We start from the raw sequence: 21,315 nt of genomic DNA, 5'->3' as shown, positions 1-21,315 counted from the left end.
TTAGTCACATGGGCAATTCACAATAATACTTCTTTATTGATAGGACTTACTTGAAAATTTAACTTTAAGCAAATTAAAAGAAAATATTTGTCTACAGAAATACCATGTAAATTTCAGCTTTTATATCCTTTGAGGCCTTCAGTTATCCAACTCAAAATGAAAGGATAATTAGGTCTTCTGGAAGTAAGATTGCCCTCTTATCCCAAGAGAGCTGATAGCATGTTTCCAGTATCTTCAGGATTCACAGTTAATTTGGTATTCCTGGAAGTAACTGACCAGGGAAGATCTGAAAATACCCAAGCCATGTAACAACAGGACTAGCTTGTCTATTCAAAGTGTAGTACTATCAGGGCTGGGAAGGTGGCTCAGTGGTAGAGCGCTTGCCTTGCATGCATGAGGCCCTGGGTTTGATTCCTCAGCACCACATAAGCAGGGGGAAAAAAGCCGGAAGTGGCGCTGTGGCTCAAGTGGTAGAGTGCTAGCCTTGAGCTGAAGAGCTGAGGGAGAGCACCCAGGCCCAGAGTTCAGGCCCTTTGACCGGACCCAAAAAAAAAAAAAACCAAAAAAAAACAAGCAAAGTGTAGTACCTAGCAACTGAACCTCATACTTCTAGAAAGTCTACTCACTAAGGGACGATGTCAATCTTGAATTTTAGTCAAAACATGTTTAGCTAGGTAGTCCTTATTTGAAGTAAGTAGTTTGTTTGAATATCTAAGCTCATATCTATATTATATATTCTGAACTACTTTCATTGCATTTTCTCAGATCAGTGACAGAAATTGTATTGCCATTGGAACTTATTTTCTGAACTATAATTAGGCAAGTTTAAAGGCCTTGATAATAGCTCTGAAGCCCTCAAAAGGCCCAGGAGGGTAGAATGAAGCCCTCTGGGGAACCTAACGCTGCTTTGCTGACTTGTTTGTTTTTGATTGTACTAGGTCTCTCTACCCTGGCATCCTCCCACCGTGCTCCTGGGTCATTCTCAAGAGGTCACATCTGTGTGCTGGTGTCCATCCGACTTTACAAAGGTTTGGAACAAGTCTCTATAATTAGTTTAAAAAGCAGATCACAAGTTTGTAGATTTTCCCAAGGTTTGGGAGCTTGGAAACTTAAAAGATACAGAGAGCACTTAGGATCTGTTATCAATATTACTAATACCACACATACTAGTTTCCTCTATCAAAAAAGAAAATACATTATAGTTGAAAGAGTAAGATTGGATTTCTACTTTTCTTCAGTTACTCCCTGCATATGTATAGAATTAAGTTAAGACTCATTTTAAAATCTAAGATGAAAAACTAGTGTAAGGTGAAAACCACTTTGAACAAGTAAATGTCCCATTTCACAAATCTGTAAAATAAGATGAAGAATGTAAATTACCAGACATAAGTAGGTGCTCTGTAAATATTGTTATCATCATATAGAGTGATTGTGGGATTTGAAGTGTTTCTTGTTGAAGAGTAAAATATGTGTATCTTCTTTTGGCCTCCCAGTAAGGAAAGGAAAAAGTTGCCAGTCTCTTGGGGGCCAAGACTTAAGAGAACGTGTGTTCTTTTTTCTCTTTAGTGACTGAAATAGAGAAATTATATAAACAAATGCTGGGGAATAGCTCTGGTACCAGTGGCCATTTGCCACAGGCTCTTCAAGCTGGGCTTTCTCTGCCTTAAAAGGCCTGGGACCAAGATCAAGAATGGTCAGATATTTTTAAAGGGGCAAAGGTTATTTTTAACTTCTTTTGGTCTACTGAGCTTATTTTCCCAAATTGTTCCTTTACCTATCTAAAAAAGAATCTCCAAGGAATGCTTTCATTGTATTTGTCACAGCCTACTGGGATTGTGATCTAAATCCAATTAGAAATTATGCCACTTAGCAATAAGACAGAACATGCGGAATTCAGCTGAAAATTGCAGAACCTGAATGTTGATGCTAGGCCATCATTGATTATTTAACAGACTATCAAGGATATCTTAATTAAATGTTTCATAGTTGAATAGATGGTTGTAGAGATCATGAGTTGCCCTACTTCATGAAAGAAAATGAAATGAGCCTGTTATAGTAGAGCTTTGGGTAGGTAAGAAATTACTAGTAACACAAGTCATATCAGCAGAAAATACATATAAAAAAATAAACAATTCTTTGGAAATCTGAAATGATTGCTGAAGTGAAGGAATACAGTTCTACTATACTTGAGATATCATTTTCTGTAGCATGTTAAAGCAAGCGAAATAATTCTCCAGTCATAATCCCTTCAAGCACATCTGGTTTTCACTTCCTTTCTGTTCTTAGATTGCTACCTGCTCTGATGACAATACACTAAAACTGTGGCGCTTGAATAGAGCCTTGGAAGAGAAACCACTAGGAGATAAACATTCCATAGTGGGTTGGGCCTCTCAGAAGAAGAAAGAGATGAGAGCTGGCCTAGGTAAGGCTGTCACGCATCTTCTACACTTTAATTATTTCACTGGTTCTACCATATATAGTGAGTCACTAAATTTGGTCTTAGTACGTTTTTAAAGAAAGGCACCATCTTCTTGGCATTCATTCTTTTTTAAAAGAAATATTGTCTAAGCAATTATACTATGTCATCTATACAATGCACTAGAATACAGTGGTGGATTTATTCAATATATATTTATTAGAAACCTATTACTGAGCACTGTTCATAGTTGTCTAATTTTGTTCAACAACAAGCAAGAAATTCACAAATCTGAAAGATATATAAAGAGCTTACATATTAGGAGAGACAAAAATTAAGTGCTTTGGTAAACAAAAGGAAGAATGGCAAGGCATGCTGTTAATTTTTTCTACTAGATAGGCAGGAATCCCTGGATAAAAAAAATGACCGAGTGAAAAAGCCCTGTAGATGTTTTGATAAAGATATCCAAGCAGACAGAATAACAAGTACAAGGCCCTAAAGCAAGAACAAGCCTGTCATAATTGTTCAAAGAGGCTAATTCAGCAATAGCACCTAATGGCTAGAATGGGCAAAGGAGGGGGAAGAGACAAGTAGTTGAAAAGAAGTTCTTGTCAGATTTAGGCATTTATTCTCACAGACAAAAAGCCTCTAGAGAGTTTTGAACAGAGGAATAGCATGATCTGACTGTTAAGTTGAAATGTTCTTGCTCTTGTGTTGAGAACAGATTTTAAGGGCATCAGGGTAGAAGCCTAAGGCTGATTTTAAAAGCCAATAGAATAATCCAAGAAGTGTTAATGGTAACTTAGACCACAGAAGTAGCAAAAGCCGTAAGTCATCCAAGCCTGGTGTAGTGTTGCACAGTAGGATCCCAGCACTTAGGAGGCTGAGTTTAAGGCCAGACTGGGCTCCTACTGACACCCTGTCATCACTTGCCCTGTAGGCTCACAATCTAATCTAGGAGGCAGATGCAGAAACTACAGTGCATTGTAAATATTTCTCCTAGCTGTATTAATGAAGAGTTCTAAACACCCACTTCCTGTGGGAGAGGAGGAAAACAGTTTGTGAACCCTTCACAATGGAGAGCCTTGAAACATGAGAAGAATTTTGCCTGACAAAGAACTGGCCAAGAAAACCACGTGCACAAAGACAATGATGTGACAGTACACAGCTTGTTCAGGAAGCAGCAATAATCTGTAACAGGATCCTAAAGGAGTCTAGTACATGATAAGACTGAAAAGGTAGAGTGAGGCCAGATGCTAACCTTCATATATATAGAAAGAAAATGCAGATTGGCAGATTATTAGTAAACTCTAGAATTCCTCAAAGGAGCTGACTTTCAGTAACCCACCCTGCTACATGTTAGCAGATATTATACTTTCCCTATACGGGATTGCCAATATAGTGACATGCTGTTAAAAAGAATGCAGTGCATCTGTGTAAACTTTTCTAAAGAGATATAGAAAAAATGATAAAAAGAGCAAATTGCAGAACATGTACATGTAAAATATAAACTATTAGTATCTTGAGTTGCTTCAAGGAAATATATATATACTTACATATGCTGTAATTACACACATAGGAAATTGTGTACCTATGAAAATGAATTGAAATGAGAAAAATCCAAGAAGACTCGTTATTGTACTTTTTTCCTCTTTATACTGTTTGAATTTGGGAAGAGATTTGCTTTGCAGTCTTGGGGCTTGAACTCGAGTGCTGTCCCTGAGATTTTTTAGGGGGGGGGAGTCTAGTCATGGCCTGAACTCTGGGTCTGAGCACTGTCCCTCAGCTCTTCACCTCAAGGCCAGCGCTCTACCACTTGAGCCACAGCGCCACTTCCGGCTTTTTTCTTTTTGCTTATGTGGTGCTGAGGAATTGAACCCAGGGCCTCGGGCATGCAAGGCAAGCGCTCTACCACTGAGCTACCTTCCTAGCCCCCTGGCTTTTTTTTCTGCATATGTGGTGCTGAGGAATCGAACCCAGGGCCTCGTGCATGCAAGGCAAGTGCTGTACCACTGAGCCACCCTCCCAGTCCTGTCCTTGAGCTTTTTGTGCCTCAGATCCACTTCTGGCTTTTTGGTGGTTAATTGGAGATTAGAGTCTCGTGGACTTTCCTGGCCAGGCTGTCTTTGAACAGCGATCCTCAGATCTCAACCTCCTGATGAGCTAGGATTATAGGCGTGAGCCACTAGTGCCCAGCTTGACTTTTTTTATTATGAAATTTGAACTTTAAATAAAAGTTTAAATTTGAGGGCTGGGAAGGTGACTCAGTGGTAGAGCACTTGCCTTGCATGCCTGAGGCCCTGGGTTCGATTCCTCAGCACCACATAAGCAAAAAGAAAAAAGGAGGTAGTGGCACTGTGGCTCAAGTGGTAGAGTGCTAGCCTTGAGCTGAAGAGCTGAGGGACAGCGCCCCAGCCCAGAGTTCAGGCCCCACAACTGGACCCAAAAAAAAAAAAAGTTTAAATTTGACCCAAAGTTTTGCTAACAAAATCTTTTCTTTGACCTCCAAGGTCATAACATCCTGAAGAAAAAGGAAATGCCCCAACTTTGTAACACTTTAGGTTTCTGCTGACCTGTAGTAGACACAAGTGTGTTAGATGGCTGATTTGTCCCTGTGCTTCTTCCATTTCCCCTAATCTTGCCCTAGAATTGGTATATTGTAAGACCCATACTATTGTAGGACTTCAGTTCTAAATGTATGTTTCCACCCATTTAAATGGAGTGAGTGACTCTGGCAGCTGTGCAGTGACCTGCTATGAGGAGTGTAGAAAGTGAAAAACACTTCCTCCTGAAGTAATGACTAGTCAGGCTTTTGGACAGTGGACACGGACTATAACCAGAAGCTCTGTAGACAGGTCACTAATACAAAGTACTTTCCATAACACATTGTGACAAAGCAAGTGTTTTCCAGTGGTGGCTTCAACAAAAGAACATCACCACTGTGGTTGGTTTCAAATATGCTTGAAGAGAAAGTTTGAGCAAAGTCAGTTTATAAATTTTGCTGTCCTGAGGCAGGAAATTCACCACTGTCGAGTAATAAAAGGCATTGGATAAAAAAATGTCAAAACAGGCTGGGAAGGTGGCTAAGTGGTACAGTGCTTACCTTACATGCATGAGGCCCTGGGTTCGATGCCTTAGCACCACATAAACAGAAAAGGTTGGAAGTGGTCCTGTGGCTTAAGTGGTAGAGTGCTAGCCTTGAGCAAAAAGAAGCATTAGGGACAGTGCTCAGGCCCTGAGTTCAAGCTCCAAGACTGGCCAAAAAAAAAAGGACAGCAGGCACTGGTGGTGGTTCATACCTGTAATCCTAGCTGCTCAGGAGGCTGAGATCTGAGGATCACAGTTCAAAGCCAGCCTGGGTAAGAAAAGTCACTGAGACTCTGAAGTATGGCTCAAGTGGCAGAGTATTAGCCTTAAGCAAAATCGTTTAGAAATAGCACAGAACAGTCCTGAGTTAAAGCCCCAGGACCAGCACCCCTTCCAAAAAAAGGATAGGAAATAAAGTGACTGAATGACTAAAGTTAGTATGTAGAGATCTTTAATCCTACTTGAAAGGAAGATTGCATTTTTATATATCAGCCCACTCTAAAAATTAAAAGACTTTGTGACTGAGAAATAGAAGCCTTTTCTTGTTATTTGAAGACAAGAACAGAGTTTTAAAAATTTAGAAAGCTCAGAAGTTAAATGGTAAAATATAGTGTTGTTTGTGGGTTAGCCTAAGGAAAGCAGAATAAAGTTTTTAAGAATTTGTCTAAGTGGTTGCCATGTGTATAAACAAAGGGCTAAGGTTGCTAATCTCTAAGATGGATTTGTTTTGCAAAGAGCAAGCTTTGAGATTCTGGATGTTCTTTGCATTCTTGGCTAGTTGATCATTAGTGGTCTTTGTAATTAAACTAAGAAATCATGTGAGGCTTGATAACATTAACAGGTAATTAAAGGAGTATTACTTGTGGAGATAAAAACTATTTTTATTTAACAGATTTGGAAAGATGAGTCAGATGAATGGTCATGCCGGAAGTCACATTAAATGAATACGTCATTGTGTCTGGTTATAGACCTGTGTGTTTCTGTTTGAGAGTCCATGTGATGCCTTTTTGCCTTACTATGGATCCAAAGTGAATACAGAAACGTTAATTCATCCTCACTCAAGAAACTGAAATACGCCGGGTGCCAGTGGCTCACGCCTGTAATCCTAGCTACTCAGGAGGTTGAGATCTGAGGATCTTGGTTCAAAGCCAGCCCGGGCAGGAAAGTCTGTGAGACTTTTTTTTTTTTTTTGGGGCGGGGGGTTCTGGTCGTGGGGCCTGAACTCTGGGCCTGGGCGCTGTCTCTTCAGCTCAAGGCTAGTGCTCTACCACTTGAGCCACAGCACCACTTCCAGCTTTTTTTTTTCTGCTTATGTGGTGCTGAGGAATCGAACCCAGGGCCTCATGCATGCAAGGCAGGCACTCTACCATTGAGCCACCTTCCCAGCCCCATGAGACTTATCTCCAATAAACCACTAGAAAACTGGAAGTGGCGCTGTGGCTCAAGCTGTAGAGCGCTAGCGTTGAGCTGAAGAGTGCAGGGACAGCGCTCAAGCCCCACAACCGACCAAAAAACAAACAAAAAAGAAACTGAAATACCATAAAACCTGTGTTTTAATTTATAATTCACTATGGAGTATGTTTGTTAGATAATTTCAGAGCACCTGTTCTTTGTATGCTTTGTAGCCATTATAAATGACGATGTAAATCCTTATTAGTGAGGAAACTGTGAAGCTGAGAGGAATATGCATTTACACTACAATATTTGGTAGAGATGAACAATGGCATACTGTTCAGTCTTTCAAAAGGAAACTAAACTGGGCACAGAAAAAAAATAATGCAGAGAATATGTAGAGAATCTAAAAATGTTGAACTCAGAAGCAGAGAGAAAGAGAATGGTTATGAGAGTTTGGGTGGGAAGTGTAGTGATGTTAGTCATAAAACAATATTTGATATATATGTGTCTGTGTGTGTATATTAAACAGGGTAAGTTTGAGGGTGAGGTTCGGAGTAAATCTTGAATCTCTTAGGTACTATGGTGACTACAATTAATAATAATGCATTCTATATTTGAAGACTGAAGCGAATAAATTTTAAATGTTTTCACTATGCCAAAAAAAAAAAGTACTTATGAGGTGATAGATATATTAGCTTGACTTAATCATTCTACAGTGTATATATAGAGCATTACCTTGTACTCCATAAATATATATAACAAAAATAATTTTTTAGAGACAAAAGATTATTCTATGGTAGTTTCATTCCATGTAGTTTCATCTTGCTTAGGCAAATTTTGAGGTATATATTATATAACATGCTCATATATAGAAACAATACTGAATGTGGTTTACCTGGGCATTTTGAGATTTTTCATTTTCTAGATTTTTTTTTATAAGTATATATTTTACAACAGGCTAGTTGGAAACCTGGTAATTAGGAAAGTGCTCAAAATCAAACCAAGCCTTGAATGGTTAATGTAGCTTCTATTAAGTCTTTAAGAATTGGGGGGGATTTCTACAGCTTTCACTTTGATTTTCATGATCCTGTCTTCATTTTACAGTACCAGTAACAAGTAGGCAGAGTACTCCTGCCAAAGCACCCAGGGCAAAGAGCAGTCCATCCATTTCCTCCCCATCATCTGCAGCTTGCACTCCAAGCTCTTCTGGAGACCTTCCTCTTCCATCAAATACGCCATCATTGTCCATTAAAACCCCTCCTGCCAAGGTTTGGTCTCCTGTCAGCAGAAGAAGCTCCACTTCTTCTGTCTCTCCCAAGCCACTCCCATCTTTCAAGATGTCACTTAGAAACTGGGTGACTCGAACACCTTCCTCATCACCTATCAGTCCACCTGCTTCCGATACAAAGATCACATCTCCAAGAAAAGCCCTCATTCCTGTGAGCCAGAAATCATCCCAAGCAGACGCCTGCTCTGAGTCTAGAAATAGAGTGAAGAGGCGGCTAGACTCAAGCTGTCTGGAGAGTGTGAAACAAAAGTGCGTGAAGAGTTGCAGTTGTGTGACTGATCTAGATGGCCAAGTTGAAAATCTTCATTTGGATCTGTGCTGCCTTGCTGGCAACCAGGAAGACCTTAACAAGGACTCTCTAAGTCCCGCCAAATCAAGTAAGATTGAAGGAGCTAGTACCAGTGTCTCCGAGCCTCCTTCTCCTGTCAGTCCTTACCCCTCAGAAAGCTGTGGAACGCTGCCTCTTCCTTTGAGACCTTGTGGAGAAGGCTCTGAAGTGGTAGGCAAGGAGAATAGCTCCCCAGAAAATAAAAACTGGTTGTTGGCTATGGCAGCCAAACGGAAGGCTGAGGCTTCATCTCCACGAAGTCCGTCAGCCCAGACACCCAATTCCAGGAGACAGAGTGGAAAAACATCACCTGGCCCGGTAAGTCACCAGTGGTGGTAGGATACATTTCCTAACTTGAAGGATACTAGCTAGCTACAGGTGTCAAGTCAGGACATTTAAATCTGTTTATTTTTTAGAGTTGCCAGATGGAATACATACCAATAAAATGGCAAATTTTGCATAGGATTTATTTATACTACAATTTGATTTTTATTTTATTTTTGGTCAGTCATGGGACTTGAACTTGTGGTGATGGGCACTGTCCCTTAGCTTTCATGCTCAAGGCTAACACTCTACCTTTTTTTTTTTCCCCCTTGTCGGTTGTGGGGCTTGAACTCTGGGCCCGGGCTCTGTCCCTGAGCCTTCAATTCAAGGCAAGCTCTCTACCACTTGAGCCACAGCACCACTTCCAGTTTTCTGGTGGTTTATTGGAGATATGAGTCTCACAGACTTTCCTGCCTGGACTGGCTTTGAACCACGATCCTCAGATCTCAGCCTCCTGAGTAGCTAGGATTACAGGTATGAGCCACCAGCACCCTGCAACACAACTGTTTTGAGCCATAACTTCACTCTGGTTTTCTGGTGGTTAAGAGTCTCACAGCCGTTACTGCCTGAGCTGGCTTTGATCTTAGTCTCCTGTGTCACTTGGATTATACATATTAACCACCATTGCTAGGCTTTATACTACAGATTTTTATACTAATTAGTATCTGAGATTCAAGTGTAATTAGGTATGCTGTATTTTATGTAGCAACTCTCCTCCCATTAAAATCCCTCCCATCAGCTGGCACAAATGGCTCAAACCTATAATCCTAGTTATACAGTAGGCTGAAATCTGGAGGATTATAGTTGAAGGCCAGACTCTGGAGAAAAAAGTTCTTGAGATCTGTCTCAAAAATAACCAGCCAAGCCGACTCACTCCTGTAATCCTAGCTACTCAGGAGACTGAGATCTGAGGATCAAGGTTCAAAGCCAGCCCAGGCAGGAAAGTCTGTGAGACTCTTATCCCCAATAAACCACTAGAAAACCGGAAGTGGCGCTGTGGCTCAAGCAGTAGAGTGCTCGCCTTGAGCTGAAAAGCGCAGGGACAGCGCCCAAGCCCAGAGTTCAAGCCCCATGACTGACCAAAAACTAAAAAATAGCCAGCCAAAACAGGCAGAAGCCCTTAGCTCAAACTCTTACCATAAGAAACAAAGCCTTACTGAACCAGGTGCTGGTGGCTCACCTATAAAGCCTCCCTACTCAGGAAGTTGAGATCTAAGGATCAAAGATAAACTTGCCTGCGGCAGGAAAGTTCGTGGAACTCTTACTTCCAATTAATTGTCAAAAGCTGGAAGTGGTGCTGTGGCTCCAGTGGTAAAGTGTTAGCTTAAGCATGAAAGCTCAGGGACAGTGCTCAGGCCCTGAGTTCAAGCCCCAAGAACAGCACACACAAAAAAGTTTTCTTGCATGTGATAGTGATAATTTAGAAGTCTCTGTGTCACTTTTAAGTTAGAGAGAGTGATTTAACTCATTCCAAAAGTTGATAGTAATTGAAACTTTTTTTTTCTTTTTTTGGGAGGGTCAGTTGTGGGGCTTGAACTCAGGGCCTGGGTGTTGTCCCTGAGCCTTTTTGTGCTAAGGCTAATGCTCTACCACTTGAGCCACAGCGCCACTTCTGGCTTTTTTTCTGAGTAGTTAATTGGAGATAAGAGTCTCATGGTTTTTTGTTTTTTTTTCCCCTGGGCTGGCTTTGAACTGTGATCCTCAGATCTCAACCTCCTGAGTAGCTAGGATTACAGGAGTGAGCCTCTGGCTCCAGCTTCACCCTTCTTTTTATCTCAGTATGTGGAACTAGACTCCCTTTTCGATTAGAATCTAATTGCTAGTCATAGCTTTCCATCTTCCTAGATTAGATTCAGCATGCTTACTATACACTCTGTTTTCTGCCTCCATCTCTCTTAACATTTCTCCATTTAAGTTTTTTTTTGTTGTTTTTTTGTTTTTTTTTTCTCCCGGTCATGGGGCTTGACTCTGGGCCTGGGCACTGTCCCTCAGCAATTCAGGTCAAGGCAAGGCTTTACCACTAGAGCCACAGCGCCACTTCCAGTTTTCTGAGTGGTTTATTGGAGATAAGAGTCTCACGGACTTTCCTGCCCGGGCTGGCTTTGAGCCTCAATCCTCAGATCTCAGCCTCCTGAGTAGCTAGGATTACAGGCATGAGCTACTGGCACCGGGCTTCCATTTAAGAATTATATGTAACATTTGGTGTGGCAACTTCATGTGTAATGCTTAAAAACACCACTGTCTTTGTCTTGATATGGCCACTTCAAAAGCAATGGCATTTCTGGTTTTTTGAGTGGTTAATGAAGAGATAAGAGTTTCATGGGGACTTTTGTGCCTGGGTTGGCTTTGAACCTCAATCCTCAGATTTTAGCTTCCTGAGTAACTAGGATTAAAGGCATGAACCACTGGCACCCTGGCTAACAAAACCATTTTGGTTCCTAGTAGGCTTAACTGGTCAATATTTTGGCATTCTAAATTAAAGTACTCTTAGAGGAAACTTACTGAGATTACTTTGAACTTAGAAAAACTCTGAAATTTCTTCTTCTAGGTCACCATTACTCCCAGCTCCATGAGGAAAATCTGTACATACTTTCATAGAAAGTCTCAAGATGACTTCTGCAGTCCTGAGCACTCGACAGAATTATAGATTCCAATCTTGAGTGAGCTAACTGAACTTTGGTCAACTAACAAAATGAAAAGAGTGACTCTATCTTTGCTCTTTAAAAAAAAGTTGTCATCCTTTCATTTTTTGAGAAAATCTTTTCTACTCTTTGTTATACCTGCTCTGGTTCTACCTGCAGGTATATCAGAGTGAATGCTGTGTTTAAGTTTCATAAAGCTAATTTGTTACTCTAGCATTTTGAATGAATAATCTTTGCTTTTTAAACTACACATTTTTTATAATAATGACATCTCAGGTTATGAAGGCAAGAGAATACAATATCTCTTTATCCTGAAAGTTCACTTACACAATGGGTGTCTGGCAGCTACAGGACAGGCCTGTTGGAAGGCAAACTGCTGAAGACATCCCTCACGCGTCTGGATCGGCCCTGCCTCAAACAAGCATAAGTTTGTTTGAAATATATAATCTTTTCACATGCTTTGTGGCTTTTTTAAAGTATGTATAAAAATGTCATCAGATCAGTTCATTTATACTGGTTCAATGTTAAAATTTCTTGATTAAAGTCATCTTTATTTTAAAATCAGTAACAAATGAATGTGCACTCTTGAGAAACTAGAATGCAGTGACAGAACACTCTGATTCATCTTTTTTCCCTGAAATACATCTCTGAGATTTAAGGTGTCCATATTTTGATCAAACAATCTTCTGTATTAACAACCTAAATAATCACTTTTCTAGAGGAGGTTATCCTTTTTTTCCCATGTAATAAAGGGAGGATATTTTATAAAAAATCAGTAGTCATGGGCTGAGAATGTGGCTTAGTGGTAGAGTGCTTACCTAGCTAGCATGCATGAAGCCCTGGGTTCAATTCCTCAGTACCACATAAACAGAAAAGGCCAGAAGTGGCGCTGCGGCTCAAATGTTAGAGTGCTAGCCTTGAGCAAAGGAGGCTTGCCCATGCCCTGAGTTCAAGCCCCAGGACTGGCAGGAAAACAAACAAAAATCAATAGTCATACACTGAAGCTAGAGCTGGGCCATCCTCAGTTCTTTATGATCTGCAACTTTTTAAAAAATGTTTTTAAGTAATGATTTCTTCATTGATTTTTTTAAAGATGATAGCACTAAACTGAAAATCCAGAACCTAAAAAGTAAAACCTTGTATTTTTCTTGGTTTTCTTTAAAAGCGGTAGCCCTCTAGAAGAGCCTGGAGGTATTCCCCCAAAAGGAACTTTAAATATTTAATATAGACAATTATCTTTAGTGATATGCAAATACTTTAAACATTTTTCCCATTAAACAACAATTATGCATCCATCATTTTGAAATAGACCTGTTTTATTTTTCCCTGCATGCTCTTATGGAAAGAAGCTGTATGTATTTGGTAAAGATCTTCTTCCAGTTAGGAAATTTTAATTCATTTTATTCATATCCCAGGGAACTGTGTAGACCTTCTACTTCTGTCCTGATTTGAACATTTTTACTCAAAATTCTTTTCGTTCTTTTAGTTAACCAGGTCTGCATAGGTACTTCATGGTTTCATCCAAGGGGGAAAAAATAAAGGGAAGTCATAGAATTGCTGTAATTGAAACCAAATATACCATAACCTTAATTGAATGTTTAGGAAATCTACTTACATTTATTTGATGTTTGATTTTTTTTTTTCAATTTTAGGGATTGGGAAGGTGTTATTTATGACCCATACCTACCAATCTATAATGCTAAATACGACCACTCTTACTCCAAAGTCACTTAGGAGATCCATCTAAAAGAAAAGATGGCCTTGTATCTCTGGATATCTTCTGGCAGCACTAGTGAGTGAAATTGGGGCAAAATGTGGCTGTCACAAACTGCCAAGATACTAGTGGATATAATCTGCCTTACTTGGAAAACTGCTACTTCATGTAAGTGCCAAAGGTTAGATGTAATAAGATAATAATTATCCCTGCCTGTGTCCCTGTTAGGCTTTGCACTGATCCTGAATAATCAAGCCTTTTACCTCATCTGATGTCTTTTTCTGAGCTTTTTACATTCACCTAGAAGCAATTTGCATAAAAGAACTTGAATAAGAGTAAAGAAATCTTCAACTTTTTCATTGAATGAAATACATTCCCTAGGATATAATCTTGGCAGAAGTTTTTGGTTTTTGGTCGGTTGTGGGGCCTGGGCACTGTCCCTCAGCTCTTCAGCTCAAGGCAAGCACTCTACCACTGAGCCACCATCTCAGCCCGGATTATTTATTGAAACCTGAAAGAGGCCAGGTGCCAGTGGTTCACGTCTGTAATCCTAGTTACAAAGGAAGTTGAGCTCCAATGGATTATAATTTGAAGCTAGCAGGGCAGAAAAGTCCTTGAGACTTCATCTACAAAATAAACAGTAAAAAGCTGGAACAGGGGCAAGGCTTAAATGGTAAAGTTAACAGCAAGCCCCAGGACCAGCGCCAAAAAAACATGTCAGCTGATCAGGTCCACCCTTTCAGATCAGTATGATTGCAGCAAACATACACAACACAGATGTATTATATTATTAAAGATCAGGCTTGTTTAAAGATGATTTCAAGAAACATAATGAGGATCTTTAATTTTTGAGCTTTAATATTCCATTTATATTCTTATTTCTTTTTGATTTCCTTAACTTGCCACATACCCTTTTCTGTATGACATACTAAGTTGTATTCAAGCCATTTTGTAGAATATGAATAGCAGTAGAACATTTTGAAATGCCTTTGATTGGAAGCTGTTCAATTCAGCCATCACTTATTCATCACCTGGGTGCCAAGCCCTGTGTGAGGCACCTGTTTGCAAAAGTTTGCTGTTTTAGTTCTCAAAGTAGTTGCTTTTGTCTGTGGCACTTTCAGTAGGCTAAAGTCAGCATTTGAGAGACACCAGTCAGATTTTTTTTCAGGACTTGGGCTTCAACTCAGGACCCTGTGCTTGCTAAGCAAAAGCACTCTACTACTTGACCCATATACCCCACCCAGTCAGATTTTTTATTTTTATTTATATTGTACTGGGTCCTGAGACTTGAACGGGGGGCCTATGCACTGTCCCTGAACTTTTGTTCAAAGCCAGTGCCCTTCCACTTGGGCTATAGCTGCACTTCCGGTTTTTTGCTGGCATTAGAGATAAGAGTCTCATGGATTTTTTTCCTGCCAAGGCTGATTTTGAACTTTGATCCTCAGACTTCAACCACCTGAGTAGCTAGGATTACAGGGATAAGCCACTGGTGCCCAAGTTTTCAAAACATATGGCTTGGTTTTTGTTTTTGTTTTTCCGGTCCTGGGGGCCTGAACTCTTGGCCTGGGCGCTGTCCCTCAGCTCTTCAGCTCAAGGCAAGTACTCCACCACTTGAACCACAGTGCCACTTCTGGCTTTTTCTGTTTATGTGGTGCTAAGGAATTGAACCCAGGGCCTCATGCTTGCAAGGCAAGCACTCTACCACTGAGCCACTTTCCCAGCCCATGGCTTGAATTTTTAAATGTCCACTAAAGGCCATGAGGTAAAGACTTGATTACCAGTCTTGATACTTAAAAGTGGTGCGACCTTTGAAAGGTACAGCCTAGCAGAGGAAGTTAGGCCATTGGGGTTGTGCCATTGAAAAGGATTATGAAGCCGGGAAGTGACTCCAGCCTGTAATCCTAGCTACTCAGGAGGCTGAGATCTGAGGTTCAAAGCCAATTCGTGCAGGAAAAGCCTGAGACTTACCTCCAATGAACCACCAAAAAGCCAGAAAAGTCCATGTGACTCCAATTAACCACAGAAAATGAAGTGGCGCTGTGGCTCAAGTGGTAGAACACTAGTCTTGAGCTGAAGAGCTGAGGAACAGTGCCTAGGCCCAGAGTTCAAGCCCTACAACCAAAAAAAGAATCACCTGGCAGGCTTGTCCTTGTTTTTAAACCAGTACTGGGTCTTGGGATCTCAGTTCTTTCCATGGGAGAAGTAGGCCTGTGGGAAAGGTCTGCTTTCCTGATGGCTGGAGATTCCAAGGCATGCTGTAACTTTGTCCCATTTATATGGGGACAGGTGTCATTCTGGACATCATTTCTTCAATGGCCACTATTTAAATAGGCTATCATCTGCAAATCTATATCCTGGCCTTTGTTCACACAAAGCCCATCCTTCGGGTTCCTGATGCCTCCAGCGCTACCAATTGTTTCAGCTCTGATCACTTTTATAGAGGAAATTACAGGTGTGTGTTAGGTCTTTCTTTGGTGCCAATTTGATCAGTCCTTGTCTGACTAGTAACATCAAATAAAATGAAAATAAATTAGAGGTGTAATGCAAAACAGACCATGTTGCTCAGGTTTTATAGAATGCAAAAGACCATTTTGGTTGAGGAATATTGGGTTTACTAGATAATATTTTCCTCTGACTTGAGATTTTTCCTCAGCTTCTTTTAATGCTAGTAAGACTTGTTGCTATTGTCACTTCAATGTCAAAATATTCACTGTAAGTTTCTTGAACATTGTGATAGGACAAGTCCACTGTTGAAGTTTCAGTTAACATCTGAGCATCAAATTTATGCTGCCACTAATGTTTGGGACCCTGCTTTCCAATTTACAGGAACATACAGAATGTGGCATCCTCTTATTAGGAGCTGGCATCTGCTCAGTAAATGATCTTGCTACCTGGATCCCCTTCAGAATGTTTGTGCCTAAGATACTGATCTAAATTAAAGTGTTAGGGTTGATTTCCCCCTCCCGCCCCCCCATAAACAGATTCCTTATTTTGGGGGTGGGGGAAGGTCCAGTCATGGGCCTGAACTCTGGGCCTGGGCACTGTCCCTCAGCTCTTCAGCTCAAGGCTAGTGCTGTACCACTTGAGCTACAGCGCCAGTTCCAGCTTTTTTCTTATGTGGTGCTGAGGAATCCAACCCAGGGCCTTAAGCATGCAAGGCAAGTGCTCTGCCACTGAGCCACCTTCCCAGCCCAACAGATTCCTTATTTTTAAAGTCAGGGTCATTAGACCACGATTATACAAATCAGTACTTTCCTCCAGCAATATATTACAGGTGATACAAGTAACTGAAACAGAGCACTTAAGGAACCATCTGGTCTTGCTGTGTTGATGTGGGGTTAGCAAATATTGTCATACCATATCACTTGATATTCATTCGAATCATAATTTTACTTCCATGCTGGGCACCAGTGGCTCACACCTGTAATCCTAGCTACTCCAGGAGGCCGAGAAAGTGGCACTATGGCTCAAGTGGTAGAGCCCTAGCCTTGCTGAAGAGCTGAGGGACAGCACTCAGACCCAGAGTTCAAGCCCCACAGCTGACTAAAAATCAAAATAAAATAATAATTTTACTTCCACCTTTTTCTCCATCCCCTGCAATATGCTCAAGCAGTTTTCCAAGAATTACTGAAGAGAAGCATAACAGAACTTATTAAATGTGAAATAACTTCGTGGTTCAGGAATTGGCACTGGTGCCTTTATAATGAGCTTTAATATTTTAACAAGGATTTATCTTTATATGTGTTAAAAATAAGAAATAGAACTATTTCCTGCTCTCCTCACGGGGAATGAGTAAAAGATGCCCCGAACAACTATTACTGTCAGGTTGGAATTGCTGTATCCTGAGAAGCCTTGGCATGAGCATTGCATGGAAGTAAGATGCTCAGCTCCAGAACTGTCTTCACAGACGTATTTTGACGAGAAGACAAGTTGAAATGAACGTTAGTAATTTGAAGGTGGTTTTGATAAACACTACTTGGCTCCCTAATTAAGCAATGAGGTATCATCTCTGTGGTGTCACACCTATAATAATCTAACTTTAAAAAAACGATCTCTTAAGATAACAACAAAACAATTAAATGACAAAGTCTGGAGCTGTGTGTGGAAAGCCTGCAGGAGAAGGAAACTGAGAAGGTGGTTTATTTGATGATTAGGAATGGTTTCCATTCCAGCCAACATTCCTGTATAGTAAATTTTTTTGGTGGCCATGGACAGAATGTCACATAACTGCTCTAGCCACCTACCCCACAAGGAGGAGGGGACAGAGTATTGAGACCCAGGATGAACAAACACTGGCTATAAACCATGATATGTGGCCTCACTACAGCCTGGAGGTCATGTGAATGCTGCCTATTTTTTTTGTGCCTGCAAGACCAAATTCTTATAGAATATAATCAAATGTAGTATGCACAATTACTAGATGAGTGTGGTTATCCTCACTTTTTACAGATAAGGACATTTAAACACAAGTTAACTTGCCTAAGGACACAGCCGGCAAGTGGCAGCTTGTGGTTTAGGTCTGACTCAAAAGCCCACAGTACTAACTCCCATCCTGAAGGTGCCTGCCCCTGCCCCTCTCTCAATTAAATGGTGTAGCACTTGCCTAATAAGCACAGAGCTCTTGGGTTTACTAGAAAAAGCAGAGAAAAGAACGCATACGGCATGATCCCATTTAGATCTCTTGAATATTTGAAAAGAAACTGCTAAAGTGGCATGGACGGTTACATACATGAGTGATGAAAGATGTGATTATTATAATAAAACAATGAAAGCAATATGTAGAGGACTTTGCGTGTGGACGCAGGGTTCTGTTCTTTCTGGTTGGTGGTTGGTGGTGGTGCTGCTGTGATTTTCTTGCAAGAATGCCTTAAGGTTCCAGATGCTCACCCACAGGAACTTCATTGCTCTCTGCTCCAAACTGACTAGAAGTAATAGTCTGAAGTGAAGTGAACTGTACATACATGCAATTAGGATAATTTAAAAGATTGCAGGAATTGTGATGAAAACATTGTCCAGATTTCTAAGGATGAGACATTATGTATGATGCCTTGGATTTAATCTCTGCTCTCAACTCTACCATGTACTGATTCTTATGACCTCATACAAGTTACTTAATCTCCAGTGTTTTCATGGAAAAATGCAAAAGGTAAAGCAGTAGTCCTTCCCTATCCATGGGACTACATTCCACGGCCCCAGTAAATGCCTATTTCCTACATATATAGTGGGCAGTGGGAGGGTAACAAGTAGGTTCATCTGACATCACAGAAAGCTCGTACAATTCTGCCAAGCGCAGCAACCTGCAAGCAGAACCCAAGAAAACAGGAAGGATCCAGGGAAGAGCAAAAGCATGTGGGATCCACAGGCACTGGAAACGGCCAGACGAGGATCCCATAGGATATGGAGGACGAGATTCCATGATGGGTGAGCCGGTGAGGAAGATATACTTGAGGCAAGCAAATAAAAGGCCGTTAAGAGTAAAGTTGAAAAAAACTGAGATGGTCTATCTAATAGATCCCAGTGTTTGAAGGGCATTTATTAGGAGGAATCTTAAGATTATCTGTAGTTTTTAGAAAACATCAAATCCAGGATCTCGGAAAGATGAAAAAGACTAAGGAAAAGTGGAATGGACACAGTGGGGAGAAAAATAGGATTGTGCACTGAAGAGCAAGGAAGGGAAACCGGGGTGCAGAAAAGTAACAGGATGTGAAAAATGCCAACTTATTCTGTCATGGACAGAGGAAAGCTAAGGTTTTCATTTAGAGCAAGAGGAAAGGAGTATATGGGGTTGCTGGGAATGGAGGAGGTAAGGGTATTCGCTAGCTACTAGGTGGTATACAGCTCAGGGGTATGGAGTTAGCTGAGAAGCCCTTTCCTGATAACAGGAAATGGGAATTGGCGATGAGGTTATGTCCCCACCCAGCCTTGTCTGCATGCAGTACTCAGTGCATTTTGCAGGACCTGCATTGGGAAGGAGCTGGGCTTCCTGAGTCAGTATAGCGTTCTACTAGTGCAGAGTCAGGCTGCTGAGTAATAGTTCCACAGGCGATGCCAGCAGCTTCACAGGGCACAAGGGGAAAGTGAGAAGTAGGGCTTGGCACCTTATTTTGGGAGCTGTCGTCAAAGGTGCAGCCCTCTAAGTCTATGTCCCTGACCCTTGGTGACAAACTCACTGCCAGCCCAGATGACGAGCCCTGCAGGCACTGGCTGAGGTGCCCAAATAGGCCAGGCCCTTGGAGAAGGAAGAAAAAATTCCAAGCCCTTCACTTCAAGCAGTCAGTCCAATAGGGACATACCTGAGCTGGAGGTTCCTTAGGAGATAGTCCTGCTTTCTCTGTTCACATTTTGTGCGTGCACGCGTGTACATGCGTGTGTAATTACTATGACATGACAAAGACATAGAATTCATACACTGCTCCTAACTTGAGGTGTTCAAATGTATCATATGAGCTGGAGTACACTGTGAGCTGGTGTCCCTTTGGACACGATCCTACCACATTCAGCCACTTATCTGTATCCCTAAGGATACACGTCTTTGTTGGCTATTATTAAGGTGAGGTCGAGTGTGGTAACAGTGATGATAAAATCACATATAGGCAAAGGTCAAACCTATGACCCATGAGCACAGTATTGTGGAAACTTGAGCTTACTGGCTCCTTATAACCTTTGGGAGAAGACTTGGAGTTAATTTTTGTTAAATGGATAGTTCTGAAGACTCCCCTAGGGACATCCACAGCTCTCCTAGTTTTCTTCGGTCCCCCAAGTCTGGCATCTTAACTCTCCATTAATAGCTTCATTTCCTACATACTTCTGAAGTAAATACTATCACCCTTGGGGATTTCTTCCTAGCATGTCACTTTCTCTTACACTAAATAGGCTTGTGAAATAAGGGAAATGGGATAAGGGCTAAGTATTTGCATTGAATCATTGTCAGAACCCTACAGCAGGGTGGGGCCGAGTTCCTGCTTCTGTAGTTTGCCACCCTCTACCTGGTTTGTGCCAGATAGAGACTCAAACCATTTGATGGCTACAGGCATGAGCCCTATTCTCGGTGACATCATTGCATTGGGAAGTGACTCTTTACACTGGGGCAACTTCCTACCATCTATTCTGTGGTAATCCCAACTGAGGGAATCAAATTCTGTCCACCTTAAAAAATTATCATCCCAATGTAGGAGCTTCTGATGTTTTTCTCTTTGATCCACCAAGAAACTAAACTCATCCACAAGCAGAATGACTGTTTCATGCCTATGTTCTGACTTTCATTAATCTTCCATCACCACAACTGGAACTTAATTATTAATCAGATAAAATGCAATAGTGGCTAGGTGTCAGTGGCTCCCTCCTGTGATCCTAGCTATTCAGGAGGCAGAGATCTGAGGAGACTGGCTCAAAGCCATTAGACTCTTATGAACATAAATATCTTCGTCTCTGAAAAGCTTTCAGTTTCTTAACCATTTAGGTTTATCTACATTTTATACTAATATTTGAAATCTAAGAGTGTATACCCCAGAAAAATAAACAAGACAAACAAAATACTGCTTATAAAAGCATGGAGAGGGACTGCCATTTTGTAGGTGCTGTGAAGTCCACAGGTGGACTCTCAGAGCTCCGTAAATCTGTGATAATCCTGTCTACCTTCCCAGACACTGATGGCTCACGCCTGTAATCCTAGCTACTCAGAAGGCTCAGATCTGAGGATCTCAGTTCAAAGCCAGCCAGAAAAGTCCCTAAGTCTCTTACCTCCAACTAACCACCAAAAAGTAGGAAGTGGAGCTGTGGTACAAGTGGTTGAGTGCTAGCCTTGAGCAAAAAAAGCCAAGGAAGAGAGAAAGACCCTGAGGAAAATCAAGCCCCAGTATGGACACCAAAACAACAACAAAAGACTAGCTTGAAAACAGTGCTACTAGGACAAGAATTTGTGAACTTCATTCCCCTTGAGGTTGAGCTAATTGTGTACATAAGTGCTCATATCTCAGAACCACAAAATAATCTCAAGAGGTCAGACTTGGAAGGTTTCACAAGCACTCAATTTAATCATCAAGAGAGAAAGAGTGAGAGGGAGAGAAAGGAGAAGAAGGAGGAGGAAGAAGAAGGAAGGAAGGAAATTATTTACTTAGGACT

At 41.1% G+C, this 21,315-nt stretch overlaps 1 protein-coding gene across 5 annotated transcripts in view; it reads left to right on the top strand.

The window, feature by feature from the left end:
* The window catches only part of Dtl (denticleless E3 ubiquitin protein ligase homolog), a 38,575-nt gene extending 26,532 nt beyond the window's left edge, over nt 1-12,043 (top strand). For 4 of the 5 annotated variants that reach the window (XM_070041549.1, XM_070041550.1, XM_070041548.1 and 1 more), the window contains exons 12-15: nt 939-1,028; nt 2,287-2,422; nt 8,003-8,832; nt 11,387-12,042. In XM_070041549.1, the coding sequence (XP_069897650.1) occupies nt 939-1,028; nt 2,287-2,422; nt 8,003-8,832; nt 11,387-11,485 (1,155 nt within the window). In that variant the 3' untranslated portion in view covers nt 11,486-12,042. Of the gene's footprint in view, nt 1-938; nt 1,029-2,286; nt 2,423-8,002; nt 8,833-11,386 lie in introns of all 5 variants that reach the window. The other variant, XM_070041547.1, reaches the window with a different exon arrangement.
* The last annotated feature ends 9,272 nt before the right edge of the window (nt 12,044-21,315 follow it).

This window comes from Dipodomys merriami, unplaced genomic scaffold, assembly GCF_024711535.1.
Source record: "Dipodomys merriami isolate MVZ:Mamm:240054 unplaced genomic scaffold, mDipMer1.0.p SCAF_31, whole genome shotgun sequence".
In the NCBI taxonomy this organism is placed as follows: Eukaryota; Metazoa; Chordata; class Mammalia; order Rodentia; family Heteromyidae; genus Dipodomys; species Dipodomys merriami.
The sequence above is the reverse complement of the archived record's forward strand: the minus strand, read 5'-3'. Positions and strand labels throughout refer to the sequence as shown.